At 35.2% G+C, this 15,107-nt stretch overlaps 1 protein-coding gene across 1 annotated transcript in view; it reads right to left on the minus strand.

Annotated features, from left to right (window-relative positions):
- Nucleotides 1-15,107, minus strand: part of ANKRD28 (ankyrin repeat domain 28) — a 78,031-nt gene that overhangs the window by 21,641 nt on the left and 41,283 nt on the right. The window contains exons 8-14 of the mRNA XM_059484972.1: nucleotides 14,638-14,850; nucleotides 8,747-8,825; nucleotides 8,213-8,327; nucleotides 7,712-7,794; nucleotides 5,260-5,323; nucleotides 3,890-3,958; nucleotides 2,239-2,379 (exon numbers count right to left, since the gene is read on the minus strand). Coding sequence (XP_059340955.1) covers nucleotides 2,239-2,379; nucleotides 3,890-3,958; nucleotides 5,260-5,323; nucleotides 7,712-7,794; nucleotides 8,213-8,327; nucleotides 8,747-8,825; nucleotides 14,638-14,850 — 764 coding nt within the window. The remainder of the gene's footprint in view (nucleotides 1-2,238; nucleotides 2,380-3,889; nucleotides 3,959-5,259; nucleotides 5,324-7,711; nucleotides 7,795-8,212; nucleotides 8,328-8,746; nucleotides 8,826-14,637; nucleotides 14,851-15,107) is intronic.

Raw genomic sequence — 15,107 nt, forward strand, 5'->3', positions numbered from 1 at the left:
CTACTTGTAAAGCATATCTATGTTTTGAACCAATCAATTCAGGTTTTATTTGTCCACTAAATAAATGCCTAGACTTCATTAATGACAACTGTGCTTGCATGTTTTTGTTTGAATTAAAATGAGACGAGATTTATGAAAACCCAAAGACAAATCAGTTTGTCTCATTAAGTAAGAATTAGAGTTCTTACATTTCATTTGTCCAATCATCTAACTTTCTTTTTAATTTGCATCAGTAATTTTGTGTTACCATTCATAGGTGATTAATAAATGTCATTGGCTTTGGCTACCTAAATTTCTACAATACACTAAATACACTGCATGAAGCAAGTCTGCTAAAAATCCTCAAGTACCCAATCTTTCCAGGTAATTATTTTTGATGTTTTTTTGCATCAAGAGAGAGGTTACTCCCACATCTTTCACATAATTAACTGTCCTCAACAGGTCTCTTTAAGAGAATATTAATAGAACTTTCTGAAAGCACAGGTAAATTAAATTTATTTCTCATATATTTATTTTATTTATTTTCCATTAGAAAAGTATAAATAGAAGCAACATTCTTTTTCTCCTCTAAAGAGAAAATTATGAAATCATGCTTTTCTCTCTAGTCTTGGTAAAATGGGGCTTAGTGGTGTTTATTCCAGAACAAAAGCATTTGTTAAAGATACAAAAGAAGTACTTTCAAACAGGAATGAACGGGAAAATAATTTTCAACAAAAACATCCCTGTTTCTACAATCTGTCTTTAAAGATGTCTGAACAAAGACCATAAAACTGCACATAAATATTTTTGCAATTTTACGTAGATGGCTTCCTGGTAGATGATTTATGACATGTTTTTCCCAGGCTTTATATTCTGACTCCAGTAATCATTTTAAACTTCATTCCTGTTTTGAATGAGCTGAGCAGTATTGGTTTTCCAGCTGTTACTACTCATCGTGGTGCAGCAATATAAAAAGCTTCCCCTCAGGCCATTCTGCTTTGCAGCCTGTCTTCCAGAGACCCAAATGTTAATGAGAAGGGCAGCAGCCCATGGGCTCCAGAGAGGATGCTTTGAGTTACCTCCCAAAGCTCTGCAGCATTGTCATCATCACTCCTGCTCATGCCTTATGTAAGACAGATGGCAAAACGATGTCATCTGAAGAACCATTATAGTTTGGAGGTTTTCAGAGCAACTGTTAAGCTAAAATTAATCCTAGCTCAACTTGTAAGAGGGCAATTAAAGTAAAATTGTCTCAGCAAGCTCCAGCAGGAATTGATATTATTTCTAAAGAGCACCAGACAATTTAATTTTGAAATCTGGCTTAACATAAAAAAGGCACGTTGTTAAAATATAAGTTAAATGGCCATAAAAGTACTCTTTATTTAGCTTTCAAAACCCAATCTAAGTTATACACCACCTCATTCTTATTGCTATCTCACCCTTTAAAAGGTGCTGTATAAAAAAAAAAAGGCAATTTGGCATGAAGCAGCACTTCTCCAGGGAAGGTGTCACTGTGTGCATGTGGAGTGTGCTGCTGCACACCACGACTTGCATATGTGAGTGTGTGCACAAGAAGTGATGCTCTTCTTGTCTTCTCAATATATCCAATGTCTGCAGCTTAAGTCATCATCACTTTGGTGCTACCTATATACACTTTGTATATAAGCATTTAAGTCATTAACATATATGTCAAATATAACCATTGGAAAATAAGCACATGCAAGAGATCATGGATTTATGAAAGATTCTCGATGCATTTCATCAATACAAGTGTAGCTACATAATAAAAAATTACAGTATCAACAGATAGTCATGTTTGGCATTACAACTGTGATTTACTCAAACATCAGATAGACAAAGCATCTTATATTGAAATATCAAGCTAATATCCATCCTTCAGAATTTGATTTTAAGGGAAAATTACTGCCCACAACCAACTTAATAACCCCCACAAAGGATATTTATCCAACCACTACACAGCAGATAGGAATAAGAACTCTATTCCCAATTAATTCCTGATTTAGGACATCTGCATTATAGGACATAAAAGTCTTACAAGTAATTTTCCTGCTGTTCATTTTTTTCCTCTGAAATATTTGTTACGTAAAGTCTTTTACATACAACGCACACACCTCTGTCAAATTTAATCTTTAAAAATACAAGAAATGCATTTGGCAAATCTGAAGGCAGAACACACACGAAATTCACAGCTCAGATGTTCCTAATGAGAAAGGCTTTAGGACAAAGCATGCCACTTACTTCCCATCTGTGTCTGATGCAGCTGCATAGTGCAGAGGTGTACAACCCCTCTCATCAAGGTCATTCACACTAGCTCCAGATCCCACAAGGGCAAACAGGCACTGATAATTACAATTGGCAGCAGCATAATGGAGTGGAGTTCTTTAGTACACATTTAAATAAAAAGTACAATGGTAAATAACAGCAAAATAATATTATAGAGACAGAAAAAGCAAAATAAAGTGAAACTTAAATCCTCCTTATATTTTTAAGTAAGTATTTGTGGTGAAGAATGCATCATCACAATACTAAAGAATAGGGCAGCTTTCTAGGGACACTTAACAATGCTGAACTATATATAGTGGATTTATCTGCCAACCAAAATATGCACAAGCTTCATATTAAATGAAGCTTTATTTGAATTTTCTTGTGTAAACATAGAGAGGGAAATCCAGTTTACATTAGAAATCCTATTTTCTGTTAAGTAATTTTAAGCCACGTGGAAAAATATGGACAAATCAAAAACTGCACAACAACTAAATATAGCACAAATAAAATACAACAATTACACAAACAGACATTTTTAATAAAAAAGCACAATTTTGCCTAAGAGAGGAAAACATTACTATTTATTTTTATCTATACTGACATAGCAGAGGCACTGTTAAATATACCTTGTCTTCTTGTATCAAAACTATGAAATATTAGTACTGATGTATAATCTCAGGGAAAACTTATCCCAGCTTCAAATACATAAACAATTCTCTAAATATGCCAGTTTAACTAAAATTTTAAAAAGACCAATATGACTCAGAATTTCATTTTCTATTTTTAAAGAGACTGCAGCTATAAATATCTTGATTTTGAGGAGACATTTCTTTCCATTTTAAACTAATATTTTCCATCTCCTGAAAAAATTCCTCTATATAACATGAATGTTAAACCAAAATCCAGCCCAAAAGGAAACCCCAACTTCCGATGACAAAAATTGTGACAGATAGTTGTTCCTTTCTCAGGAAATAATGGAAGTGGAATTTAAAGCAAAATACAACTTTGGATCCATAACATTTTCTTTAAGTCCTACTCCTGCTCTTCACATCCCATAAAACCATATTTTCCATGATGTGACATGAGATTTTACATGAGTAATGATCCTGCCATCTAAACTTAAATAAATCATATACTAAAAATAGAAATTAATGTCATTCCAAAGAGTTCAGAGCTCAAACAGGAAAGCAGAAAGGGATCAATATTGTGAAATGAGAAAGGTGAAGCAGTAATAATAAAATACTGGGTATATTAATAAAAGAGCTTAGAAATAGCCACAGATGTATAGATTTGACTAATACATTCTTTGGAAAACATTAATAATGTCCTTGGATGAGAGCAATTTAAACATATTAGATCCATGTTATAAGGAAAGAAGGGTCACAAAAATTAGTTGATGTGAAATGCAGTCTTTATAAAAAAGACTAAACACCTATCTAACAAAAGAGGATTACAAAACATGTTTGTGACTTTTGAGAACATATGCTGAAACACAGTTTATTAGAGACATCATATCACAAAAAACCACATTTAAGCTGGAACCCAGACTTGGCCACATATCAATAAGCTGCTACTGCAATACTTTTAACAGCCCTTTCCAATATACAAATCTGGAATGTCTTACCTTCCAAATCTGTCCTTTTTGTTGAAGTCTGCACCAGTATTTAGCAGAAGATTTAGGCACTCCAAATTCCTATTAAATTAATACACTATTATTTGTGATTGCAAATTTTATTTCATGAATATTGGCCTCTACAAATATCAGAACTGCTACACATGAACATCTCATATGTTAGGTTAATGGAACTGAACTATAATGTGGAATTTTTGATATATACATTCCTGTATGTAAAATAGATTCCATAATTTATGGACCAAACCGATAAAGAATATAAATTATTTCAAAACCACATACATAAATTTAATTGATACCAATTGGCATGCATAAGGCACAAAAACATGAACCTAATTCAATTCTTATAAACAAATAAATAATAACACCTGCATGTCACATGCTTTTCCTACCAAGATTCCAGCACAGAGGCAAGATTTTACTGCATATTATTTAAGGCCAAATGTAAGTTGAAACATAGATATTTTACTTTTTAGTGTAATCAATTTTCAATAAAACATATGATCATCATAATAGATATACTATATTGTTTATTGTTTAAACACTATTTTGGGTAACTTTGCTAAGCTGAAGATGAGTGAGGGAATGTGTCACAAATTATTTGGTTTTTATATGAAGAGATAACATTTTTACTTCTATCACTTGCAACAAGGATGTATCTAGCAAGTACTTTTGACTTACAATGATTACTTAACAGTATTACTTAAACAACATTCAAACAGAAAAATGAAAATATCAATATCATGGAGTTCTTGTGTCCCACAAAGTGTATCATGAAATTTATTACCCAATTTTTCCAGGCAATTTTGAGTAGCTGCTATAGAAAACCTACAATACAATAACAATAATCAATATGGATCACAACTCAAGTGATGAGCAAGTAGTTCTGACTACTTCATCCACCTAAACTCTGGAATTTAATTATTGCTTTTATTTTATTTAGACTGACCTTTTATTCATGGATTTGGTAAAAACAAATTTTTCAAAGTTGCTGTTCTCTGTGTCATGTCCCACAGTGATCTGAGGTGGGCATGCCATCTTAGAATGCTGTAAATTCTAAAAATTTTATTATCATCAATGGGAATTGAAAAAAAAAGAATCAGTTCATCCCCAAATATAAATCTAATGTAAGGCTGATGACACTTGGACACTGTACTCCAGCAATGACTTATTGAGCTGAACAGTTAATTAATTTTCTGTTTGCAGATAGAATCCATCTTGAAATTATTTTCATGTTTACATAAGTTCCAAGGGGAGAGGACAGGAAAAACAGAGAGGAGATAACGGAAAAAAAGAACAAGAATGATCAGCAATTGAAAAAGAAATACTGAAAATGAAAGCATGAATGCTTTTTTACACACCCTCCAGCTGCAGCTGCATGAAGACAAGTCCTGCCAAAGTCATCTGGTGTGTCAATGTCAAAACCTACAAAGCAAATATTTTGTAAAATCATTATGTAACATCACCTTTCATAAAACTGCTGTCATCTGCTGTTAAGAGAAATGCTTGCTAAGCAAACTTAACAGCTATTTGCAAAAGAGCATTCAAGCATTAAATCTTACTTCATTTGAAACATGTCCTTGCTATTTCCAATGTTTTGAAAAACAGGCATTTTAATAAAACTGAAAGGGGTAAGATAAGGTAAAAGACAAGTAGCTGCACTGGGGCTGTGTTCTTCTTATTCTATTTTTCAGTGCCATTTACTATTGAAGATAAGATATATGCAGGTCATATGAAAATTCAGGAATACGCTAGGATTTATCACTGTTGTGCAGAGATTATTAATTTTTGGGGATGTCAGTATTACTAAATATAGGAGCTACTTAAATTTTATCCTTGAGTCTAGTGCTTTAGTCCCAAAGAAGGAACTTTATTGAGTTGGAGTGATGGCTGCAAATAGCAGTTAATTACAGAGGAGCTCTTTGCAGAACACTGGAGTTTTCTCTTTCCAAAAAGGCTCAGCTATGGAACTTGAAATCCAAGATCACAAACACCAGCAGTGTAATTCCATATCCACCCATATATTTTGACAGAAAGATTACTATTTAAATCAGGCTTCAAAGCTACATTTTTGGTTTATGAAAACTATTACACTCTTATGAGAGTTTTGCTCTTGTGTAATGTAACTTATTTACTAAATCTCTATTTGTGGTACCTGGGAATGCTGGTTTTTTGCTGCCTTTTTTTTTTTTTCCTTTTAAGAACTGTTCAACAACATATATAATGAACAACACAAGATATGTTATTCAAAAATACTATTATTTCAAGACTGTTTTCCTAATCCATATCTCCTAAAACAGGTTTTGTATGCACCACTATGCTTTTATCCCATTTCAATAATTAGGAGAGTTTACTAGCTTGGTTTGAAGAATAGCCTTTGGTGCTTTCCACATCCCTACGTTGCTTGTCTACCATCACTAACTACTCGAATGTCATTCAGTACTGGGACAAGGCAGATTGGTGACATTTTGTTAAGGTTTGCACATGAATATAAATGAATTTGAAAATCAGAGATCTTTCATTTACATAAAAGAGACATCTCCCAGCCCCAAAAAAGGACACATAGTCTGCACATAGCAATCCCCACACCACGAGCACATCCTAAAAGCTCTTGGCAGTATGTAGTCTTTCTAGCCTGAAGGCTGAACGTACTCTTCAAGTCCTTATCTGCTCCAGGCTAGATTTGCATCCAAGTTTTCTCAATTCATGTAAAAGCACAGATATCAACTTGCAATTCCTCCACATGATTTCCTTTGTCATACTGAACCTCCAGTAAGGGCACAGCCAGCACCACAGCACGTGCAGGAAGGAGAAAGAGCCAGTGTCCCCCATTTTGAACACATCCAATTGAAATATTGTCAACTATTGAACAGTTCTTTCCTGAAGTGAATCCTTGCAAGTGTGCCCATGACAGGACAGTAAATAAAAAAACCTTTCCAGTAGGTAGCTTTAGTTATATTCCTCTAGTTCTTATTCCAGGCTTCCCTAACTAAAAGTATAAAGCTGGGGAAGCAACTTATGCTTCCCTTTCCCCAGTTCTCTCCTTTCCACTTATCTTTTTTCAAAAAACATTCAGTGTTTCCAGATTAATACAGAACCATTTAGTTTATTCTTATTCTTCTTCTGTACCAGAAGTTTTATTTGAATAAATCTACTTTCTCAGAATTGCACTGGTTCAAAGAGCTCAGAATTCACCTAAAATGCTGGCCAACAAGAGAAGTAATGACCTTCCAACAACCACATCCTCAGGGAGGAGTCAAACATCAAAAGAAAAGTGCAGTCTGCATTGCATTTGGTTAACAACACAATACCAATGCAACAGTTTCTTAATATAGCAGTCCACAGAGTCTTCAGAGCTATTAGGTGCCCACTACAGGAACAGATGGGAATAGACTGATCTGTATTAAGCTAAAGACATCATGGAATGGAAATTGGATGATCCATAAATTAATAAAAAATATTATCAATCTTTCTCCTTGAAGTTTCATTATGGTCTAAACCAGTCATCCCACCTCCTTGGCCAACTTGAAATGCACAAATACAATATTAAAGAAATTATAAATGTATTAATGGACATTGAAATTTGAAAGTCCATATGAAATTTGGACTTTTTTTTAAACTTATGTCTGCAAAAGTTTGCATTCCCTTTAACTATGGACTGTCCATTAAAAAACAACATTGGCCCCAAGGTACTAGTAAACTATAAGGAAGTTTAGAAGTTTAATCACTAAATTAAGACCTAATTAAAAGCTATTCTGTGAAATACACAATGAAGTACAAAGCACCTTGTAAGAATTTAAGAGAGTGTCCTACCTGATGAGAGGAGCTTTCTGCAGCAGTCTGAAAATCCACTTAATGCTGCCAAATGGAGAGGAAACATCCCATGTATACCCCGCCTAAGATACACCATAATCAGGTATCACAGTTTCATTACAATTAAAATAAAACAAACATGATTGTGTGCCAAAGTGCATATGAATGGTGGGTTCAGCAAACCACCTCATTAGAATACTGAGCTAACATCACCTTTTAAACACTTTTTTCCAAGCTATCAGCATGCATTATCAGCGCAACAGCCTATTAAAACTTTCAGAGCTTTTATTTCAAATACATTACAGAAAACTCTATTTCTCTTAGTTTTGGTACAAATTGTGATATACTGACTAGCTACTTACAAGTATAGTACAGCATAATAAACAAAGCATTTCCTAGTGCAAGTTGAAGATGATAATAAAAATTGCACTAGTTCTGTTAACCTAATAAATACACTTGTAAATTATGTCAGCTTGCATTCATGTCAGTAAAGTTACCTACTTTGCAGTGTCAGCACCACTCGTGATCAGAGTGTTGATTAATAGCTCATGGCCATATCTAGCTGCTATGTGCAAAGGGGTATTTCCATTCTTATCTTCACAGTCTATTTCAGCTCCTATAATAAAGAATAATTACTAAGTAAGGGTATATCCAGGCATTCAGATACTTTGTTAGAAAAATGGGACTGATGATCATTTAAGTAACATTATTAATTGTCAGTGACTGAGTAGTTTGGATTTAAAACTTATACACATTTCAGTGGCAGAGAAAAGCATTTTATTATGTAACCTTATGGGACAAACTGGATTATGGAAAATAACCTGGGTTATGGAAACAAATACATATCCCTGCATTCTTAAAAAGAAATGGTTCATCAGTGTAACTTATCAAACTTTATAAACAGATATGCCAGACTCCACCACTATTACTGGATACTGGACATGAAAAAAATTCAGCGTGTTGTTACCAATATAAGAGGATGAAAACATCCAAAATAGAAAGCTTATGGCAAAAATACTCCCTCCCCCTTTTTACCATTTTGAATGATGGTTTGGGATCTTGAAAATCTACCATGGATCGCTGTCATGTGCAAAGGTGTTTTCCCATCTTTACTCTGGAAAAGAAAAAAGAAATGCTGTTACTTATTGCCAGTAACAATAATAATCAGTTCTGACCAAAAAAAAAAACCAACAAAAAGGACATTTCTTTCTTCTTTTCTCCCTGCACTCCATCCTTTAAATTGTTTCTATGCATTTGCCACACAGATGCTGGCAATGACAAGTTCAGCATGACATGGCAAGATTTTCACAAGCGCTGCTCTTAGTCACTCTTCCAGCTGCCAGTGATCACTCAGGGGTGCCCACTCACTCACACTTCTGTCCCTAAGATAACTCTCAAGAGGATGATGACAGCACACAATTTCAGCAATGAGTCTATGTCCAACCCCTCCCCTCCCCAAGGGTAAAATAAAACAATGCTTTAAGCTTGTTTCTTGAAAAAAAGTAGCTGTATTTACTACAGGAGTTTACACATTATATTAGAAGACAACACATTACAAAGCTCATGTGTTTCCTAGAAATTTCTGCAAAGTGATGTTTGTAAGCAATTTATCATAAACTCTAAGTAATCCTAGGGTAGAACTATTCAACCCTACTAGGTACTACACATTTGAAATTCACATTTTGAATGTGCACTTAGACATTCACCCAGTAAAGACATCCCTGAAGCAGGCTAACAGTAACAGATAAGGAAACTTCACTTTTTAACAGCTCAAAGCACCATTTCCACTGTTGCTATTATTTTGGAATGATCTTCCCTTCATACTTGTCACAGGTAATGGGAAAGCTTTACTGCAGAAAAAAGTTACTACACATGCACTCAAAAAATTTCAAACAGGACACAGAAAATCAAAGGACCCTTGAGTGCAGTATGCACATGCATACTGCATCTGTATGTTCAATGATGGCTTTGAAGAGTGTGAAAGGTTCACAAAATACACAATTAAATCAGACAAATATGGCAGGGGAACATATGATATGAACACATGTATTGAAACATCACAAATTATTGTCATATGCAAAAGTGTCTTCCCATCTTTTCTCTCCCTTTGGCACCAAATGCACATGGTTCTATGGATGTGATACTGAAAGTCTGCTAAGACCCTTTTAGGATGGATACAGAATTTTTCATTGTGTCACTGCCCAGAGCAGCATAACAGCACAAATATGTGAAACACTGTCTTCTCGGACCTAGGTTGAAAGAAATAAAACATTTGATAAGGAATGCCACGTTATCTCTAGCTCTTCCAGCTAGCAGATTTTTTTGACCATAAATAATCCAAAAGACAACATCCACATATCCATAGCAGATGCAAATAAACACAGAACATGGGGTTGAAATCCTCTTGAGGAATTAGACAATCAATTTTAATTCTATCTTTGGAGGCCTTAAGAAAAAGCCAAATAAACACACCATAAATGACAATTTCTCCAAGCAACCTCTGTGCTCCAGTTTTCTTTCATGTTTCTCCCTAAGTTCAGTTCTTATCTCTTTTTCCAACCACTAAAAGTCTCTGTGCCCAATTACTTTGAAACAACTGTTAAACATCTGGTGACTTTTCTCCTCACTTTTATCCTTCTTTAACCTGAAGAATCTATAGAACCTAATAATTTAAAGAAAAATTAGCATATAAAATAAGCTTAGTGAAGTAACAGACAGAATTTCAGGACTCAGATAAAGTAGCCTGCAGTCTCACTGGCTTAGGTGGAACAAATCTGTATCTCCAAGGAAGGCTAATGAAGAAAAAGAAGATGGAGCTGAAAAAACACAGATCTCATAATGCACCTTACAAAGACATAGGAATAACTTAGGGTGACAGTATTAGAAATTGAAGAGCACTGTGGTTTTCTCACAAGAAAATTCAGTAAGATCTTGAAAAGACCAACAAAATAAGCTACAGAATAATTTTCCACTTATAAATGAAAAAACACGGTATAAACAATAAGAGATTTTTAGATTTACTCCATTCAAATTTACTTAAAAATGCACTTAACATAGATTTCTAAGACAATGGATTTCATGAGAGTGCCTCTCTCATGTCTAACAGTCTAAGGTTCCTTTCCAGCCCAGATATAGCACAACATGCAATTGTCTATCAGCATATAAACATAGAACAGGTATAAAATTTAATGAAGACAAGTCCCATGTTGAAGCAGGTATAGGATTGCATTCAGAATTGCCTTCTAAGACACTAGAAAAGGATATACAGGACCAGAACCAGTAGCCAAACACTTCTTTAAGCAATGAAATATCAAGGCTCTCTTAAGCAAATAACTATTTCCTGATATGCCAGGAGATTGGACTGCAGAATCAGGGAGGTATCTTCTAAACTTTGCTTCCATTCCTTTTTTTTATGTCTTTAAGTTCTTCTCTCTAAATATCAAGCTAACTACAGCTGTGTGATTTAATGAGATCAGACAGGATCACAGCACATGACAGGACAGCTATGGGCTAATGCTAACTTCTGTTGTCTTCACTGAGACTCAGCTAAATGTGGTAATAGGAATCATCCAAATCTCTCCTATCACTAGAGAAAATGTATCCACAAAATACTTAGATCATAGCAAATGTGCTAAGAACAGTAATTGCTATTAGACAGAAATAATACACAGCACAAGGTGCCTTATTGAGTGATAACTCACATATTAACTGTACTCAGACTACTGAGCTTCACCGAGGGAGAGGAAATGTGGGTCTATCATGTCACAGCATTCCTTCAAATGAAATCTCCCCCTAGCAACAATTCTTATGTTCTAGTACCAACAATGAAAGTAAAAAAATTTTTCTATTTAGGTCACTGAATTTTCAAGCAGCAATGAGGTCCATAAAACAATTAATACTGTCCCATTACATACTCATTTCAATGTGTTCTTCCATGCATGGAAATCCTGAATAGTGAAGAGGGAGTGCTGCAGTAATGAGCAGTACTTAATAAGATTCACTGTTCTACAGTGGACACTGACAAGGCTATGAAAACAAGTAGGAAATTATGTCCAGAGGTGATAAAAAGCATTTAACATATTTCTACTGTTCTATTATCTTCTGCTACATAATCCCTTCTTGAGATGAGGCTAGCACTCACAGATATGCACAAGAACTTCCCCTCTATCTGCCATCAGGAGTAAGAGTGTTTCCCTTTTGCTCTCCCCACTCAGTCATCCCCAGCAGGACATACTGTAATAGTACTGTCCAGTCTGCACCTACATCGCCATCCATATCCACTCTCTTACCTCTAAAATCACAGGAAAAGCTGCACATGGAAGGAAATGATTGAATCAGCCTACACAAGCAATATAATTATGATGAAAAGTAGATCTTAGAGCCATTTTAAGAACTATTTTGAACTCCAGCCTCAGTATTTGGAAACTGAACCAGCTTGGTTTCAATAAATATTTAGTAAGAACACCCTAATTCCATCTCATTTTAAATCTACAATTCTTTCTTAGTTACCCAATATATTCTATTTTTTTAGGGATTGCTCTTCTGATTAAATCCAGGATTTATCTTTATAGGCCTTTCCAGGGAAGTAGAAGTTGACTTAAAAATTATTTTCTTTTGCCTCAATTCTTGCACTTTTCCACAGTGCAAGTGATAAGTTTTCATATGCAAAGTTAGGCTGTTCACACCTTCAGGTGCAAATTTACAGGCCAAATTCAGTCATACTGGTACAAATCCACAGAAATGCTACTAACAGAATTACAACAGAAACACCTTGATGAGGAAAGTGGGGATAAATGCTATTTTCAAGCTATAATTGCTTAAAATCTCAACATAGCCCTACTTGCTTGATTTTGCACTTAAGAATTTTGATGTGTACAAAAACAGCACATTTTAATTACAACCAACCCATAGTTAAAGCTAATGCTGTTTCTGAAATGGAGCCCTGTTCACTTTTTTATTCTTCATCAGAAATATGCCCAAAATCATGAACCCTTGCAGCCCTGCATTTAGGAAAAACAGTAATTCTTGGCCTGGTAATATTTTTCAGAGCATCACAGAAGAGTTTGGGTTCAAAGGGACCTCAGCTGGTTCCAATCCTGCTAGCATGGGCAGGGTTCCACTTGACTAAGTAGCTCAAAGCCCCATCCAGCCTGGCATTGAACCCTTCCAGGGATGGGGCATCCACAACTTCCCTGGACAACCTGTTCCAAGGCCTCACCACCCTCACAGTAAAGACTCTCTTCCTAATATCTAATCTAAACCTTCTGTCAAAGCCTGAAGCCATTTCCCCTTGTCCTACCATGCCCTTGCACAAAGTCCCTGCCCAGCTCTCTTGTAGGCCCCCTTCAGGTACTAGAAGGTGCTCTAAGCTCTCCTTTGCTCTTATTTGTGTGAGTAACACACAAATATAATCTGTAGTATATTTAACATTGTGGGATTATTTTCATGGCAGACCACACTTTACTGAAAAATGATGTTTCAAGAATGTAGGACAAAGTCAGCCAGCCCTGCAACACTGAACACTCAGGCATATGCAGCCTGGGACATTAGGCAGAGCAGAAAGCTGGCAACAAAAATAAATGGACTGTGACCTGGATATTTTATGACAAGTTGGCAATAAACCCTATAACACAGCTCCTTACTTCTGCAGGGCACTTTGGTGATGAATTTTTCTACAACTGAGTTATGCACATTTTTATTAAATGAGCTGCATGTCTAAATATATGTAACAGTGAGCAGGAACATTCATTTAGGAATTTTACACATCAAAGAGTTAATTTTTAAAATACTCCCAAATTTTCAGTTGGCTATGAGTTTTGTACTAACAATAGATATAAAACTGTATTTTGGAATTAGTTAGCTGAAAACCAGCTTCAATCACTGTAAAAATCACTTACGTGAAGTGAACCACAAACCCCAAGATTTTTAACAGAAATGTCAGCTACTCTAATATTCACCTCCTGCACAGATTGTGCTGAAATTCAAGCATAAACCTATTAAGCAAGTTTCTTTTCCATTTTTTTTCTAAGAAATTAAATAACAGATAATTCCTGTCTTACTACATGTGGGTGACAGTTCAGGCAACCAGACATTTTGCCATAAGGAACACTTGGACTTTTCATTCCATATACCCATTTCCTACCTCCCCCAGCCTGAAACCTGCCAAGACACCAGATGCTGCTGCTAAATATTTCTGAACACAGTTAAGTTTTCATTACTAGAGTAAAGATCAACATAATACAAACCAGAAGTTCTTACATCTCTCTACCTACAACAAGGCTGGATTCTAAGGAATATTCTGCAGTCAAAGAATTGTGACCAAAGATGTAAAATGCATACTGACTCTGCTCACACAATTTTGCTGGAGTAATTAAAACATCAGCTGTTTAAGACTTTCCATTGGCCTGATCTACTCATATTTGTATTTTTAATATACTCTTCCCCAATCTCCCTGATTGATTAGATTCTAAGATCTTACATTATAATCTCTTCAACTGCTCCTGCAATTAGCTAGATCATACACACTTCCCTGAAATATCCCTGATTTGGTTCACATTACTTATTTATAAGAAAAACATGTGCTTTTGCATTTTTTCACATTATTTGCTCTTACTTACATGGCTAGACTAGGGTAAACAAAGCATACAGAATTCTGACAACTAAATGTAATTGAGATTGGGCAGACATTATTGCATTTTTCTTCATCCTTTTGGGCTATAAAATATATTCCATTGAGGTTTCCAGATTCAGATCAATTCTTGAAGCAACATATTGGCTCATTTTTACTGCAGTACTTTTCAAACAAATACTCCATCTATCAGTGGGAATTTCTCCGTGTTATCAAAACAAGTATGTTTGAAAAAACTACCTCCAATAAGGATGTACAGCATTTTTAAGAGTGAAAGGATGGCTTTGGATATACCTACCTTTATATTTACATCTGCTCCATTGCAGACCAAGAGCTCTAAACACAATGCTCCATGTGTTGATGCAGCAGCAAAGTGCAAAGGTGTGAACCCCTTCTCATTCACTTGATTTACATTAGCACCACAGTCTATGAGTTCATTCACTACAACATCTTGCCCATTGTAACAAGCTACATGGAGGGGAGTATTTCCATAGGCATTTGGCTCATTCATCTATAGGAGAAAAAAACACCAAGATTAGTTAGTAGGCAAAAAGCTGTACTTAATGCAGCACTTAATTCTAACAAAGGAAACATCTCAAGTCACGAGATTACGTTTGGAACTCTTCAAAAACAGAAATTAAAAGCAAGTTCTGGATATAGCATGTTGATTGAGATCTGTGTCCTGGGGAAGATATGATTGCTTTACAAGTGAGCCAACCTCCTCCAATTGTCTCCACACCAGTTTCCTGTATGCAACTCTAAGAGAAG

Source organism: Ammospiza nelsoni, chromosome 1, assembly GCF_027579445.1.
Source record: "Ammospiza nelsoni isolate bAmmNel1 chromosome 1, bAmmNel1.pri, whole genome shotgun sequence".
Taxonomy (NCBI): Eukaryota; Metazoa; Chordata; class Aves; order Passeriformes; family Passerellidae; genus Ammospiza; species Ammospiza nelsoni.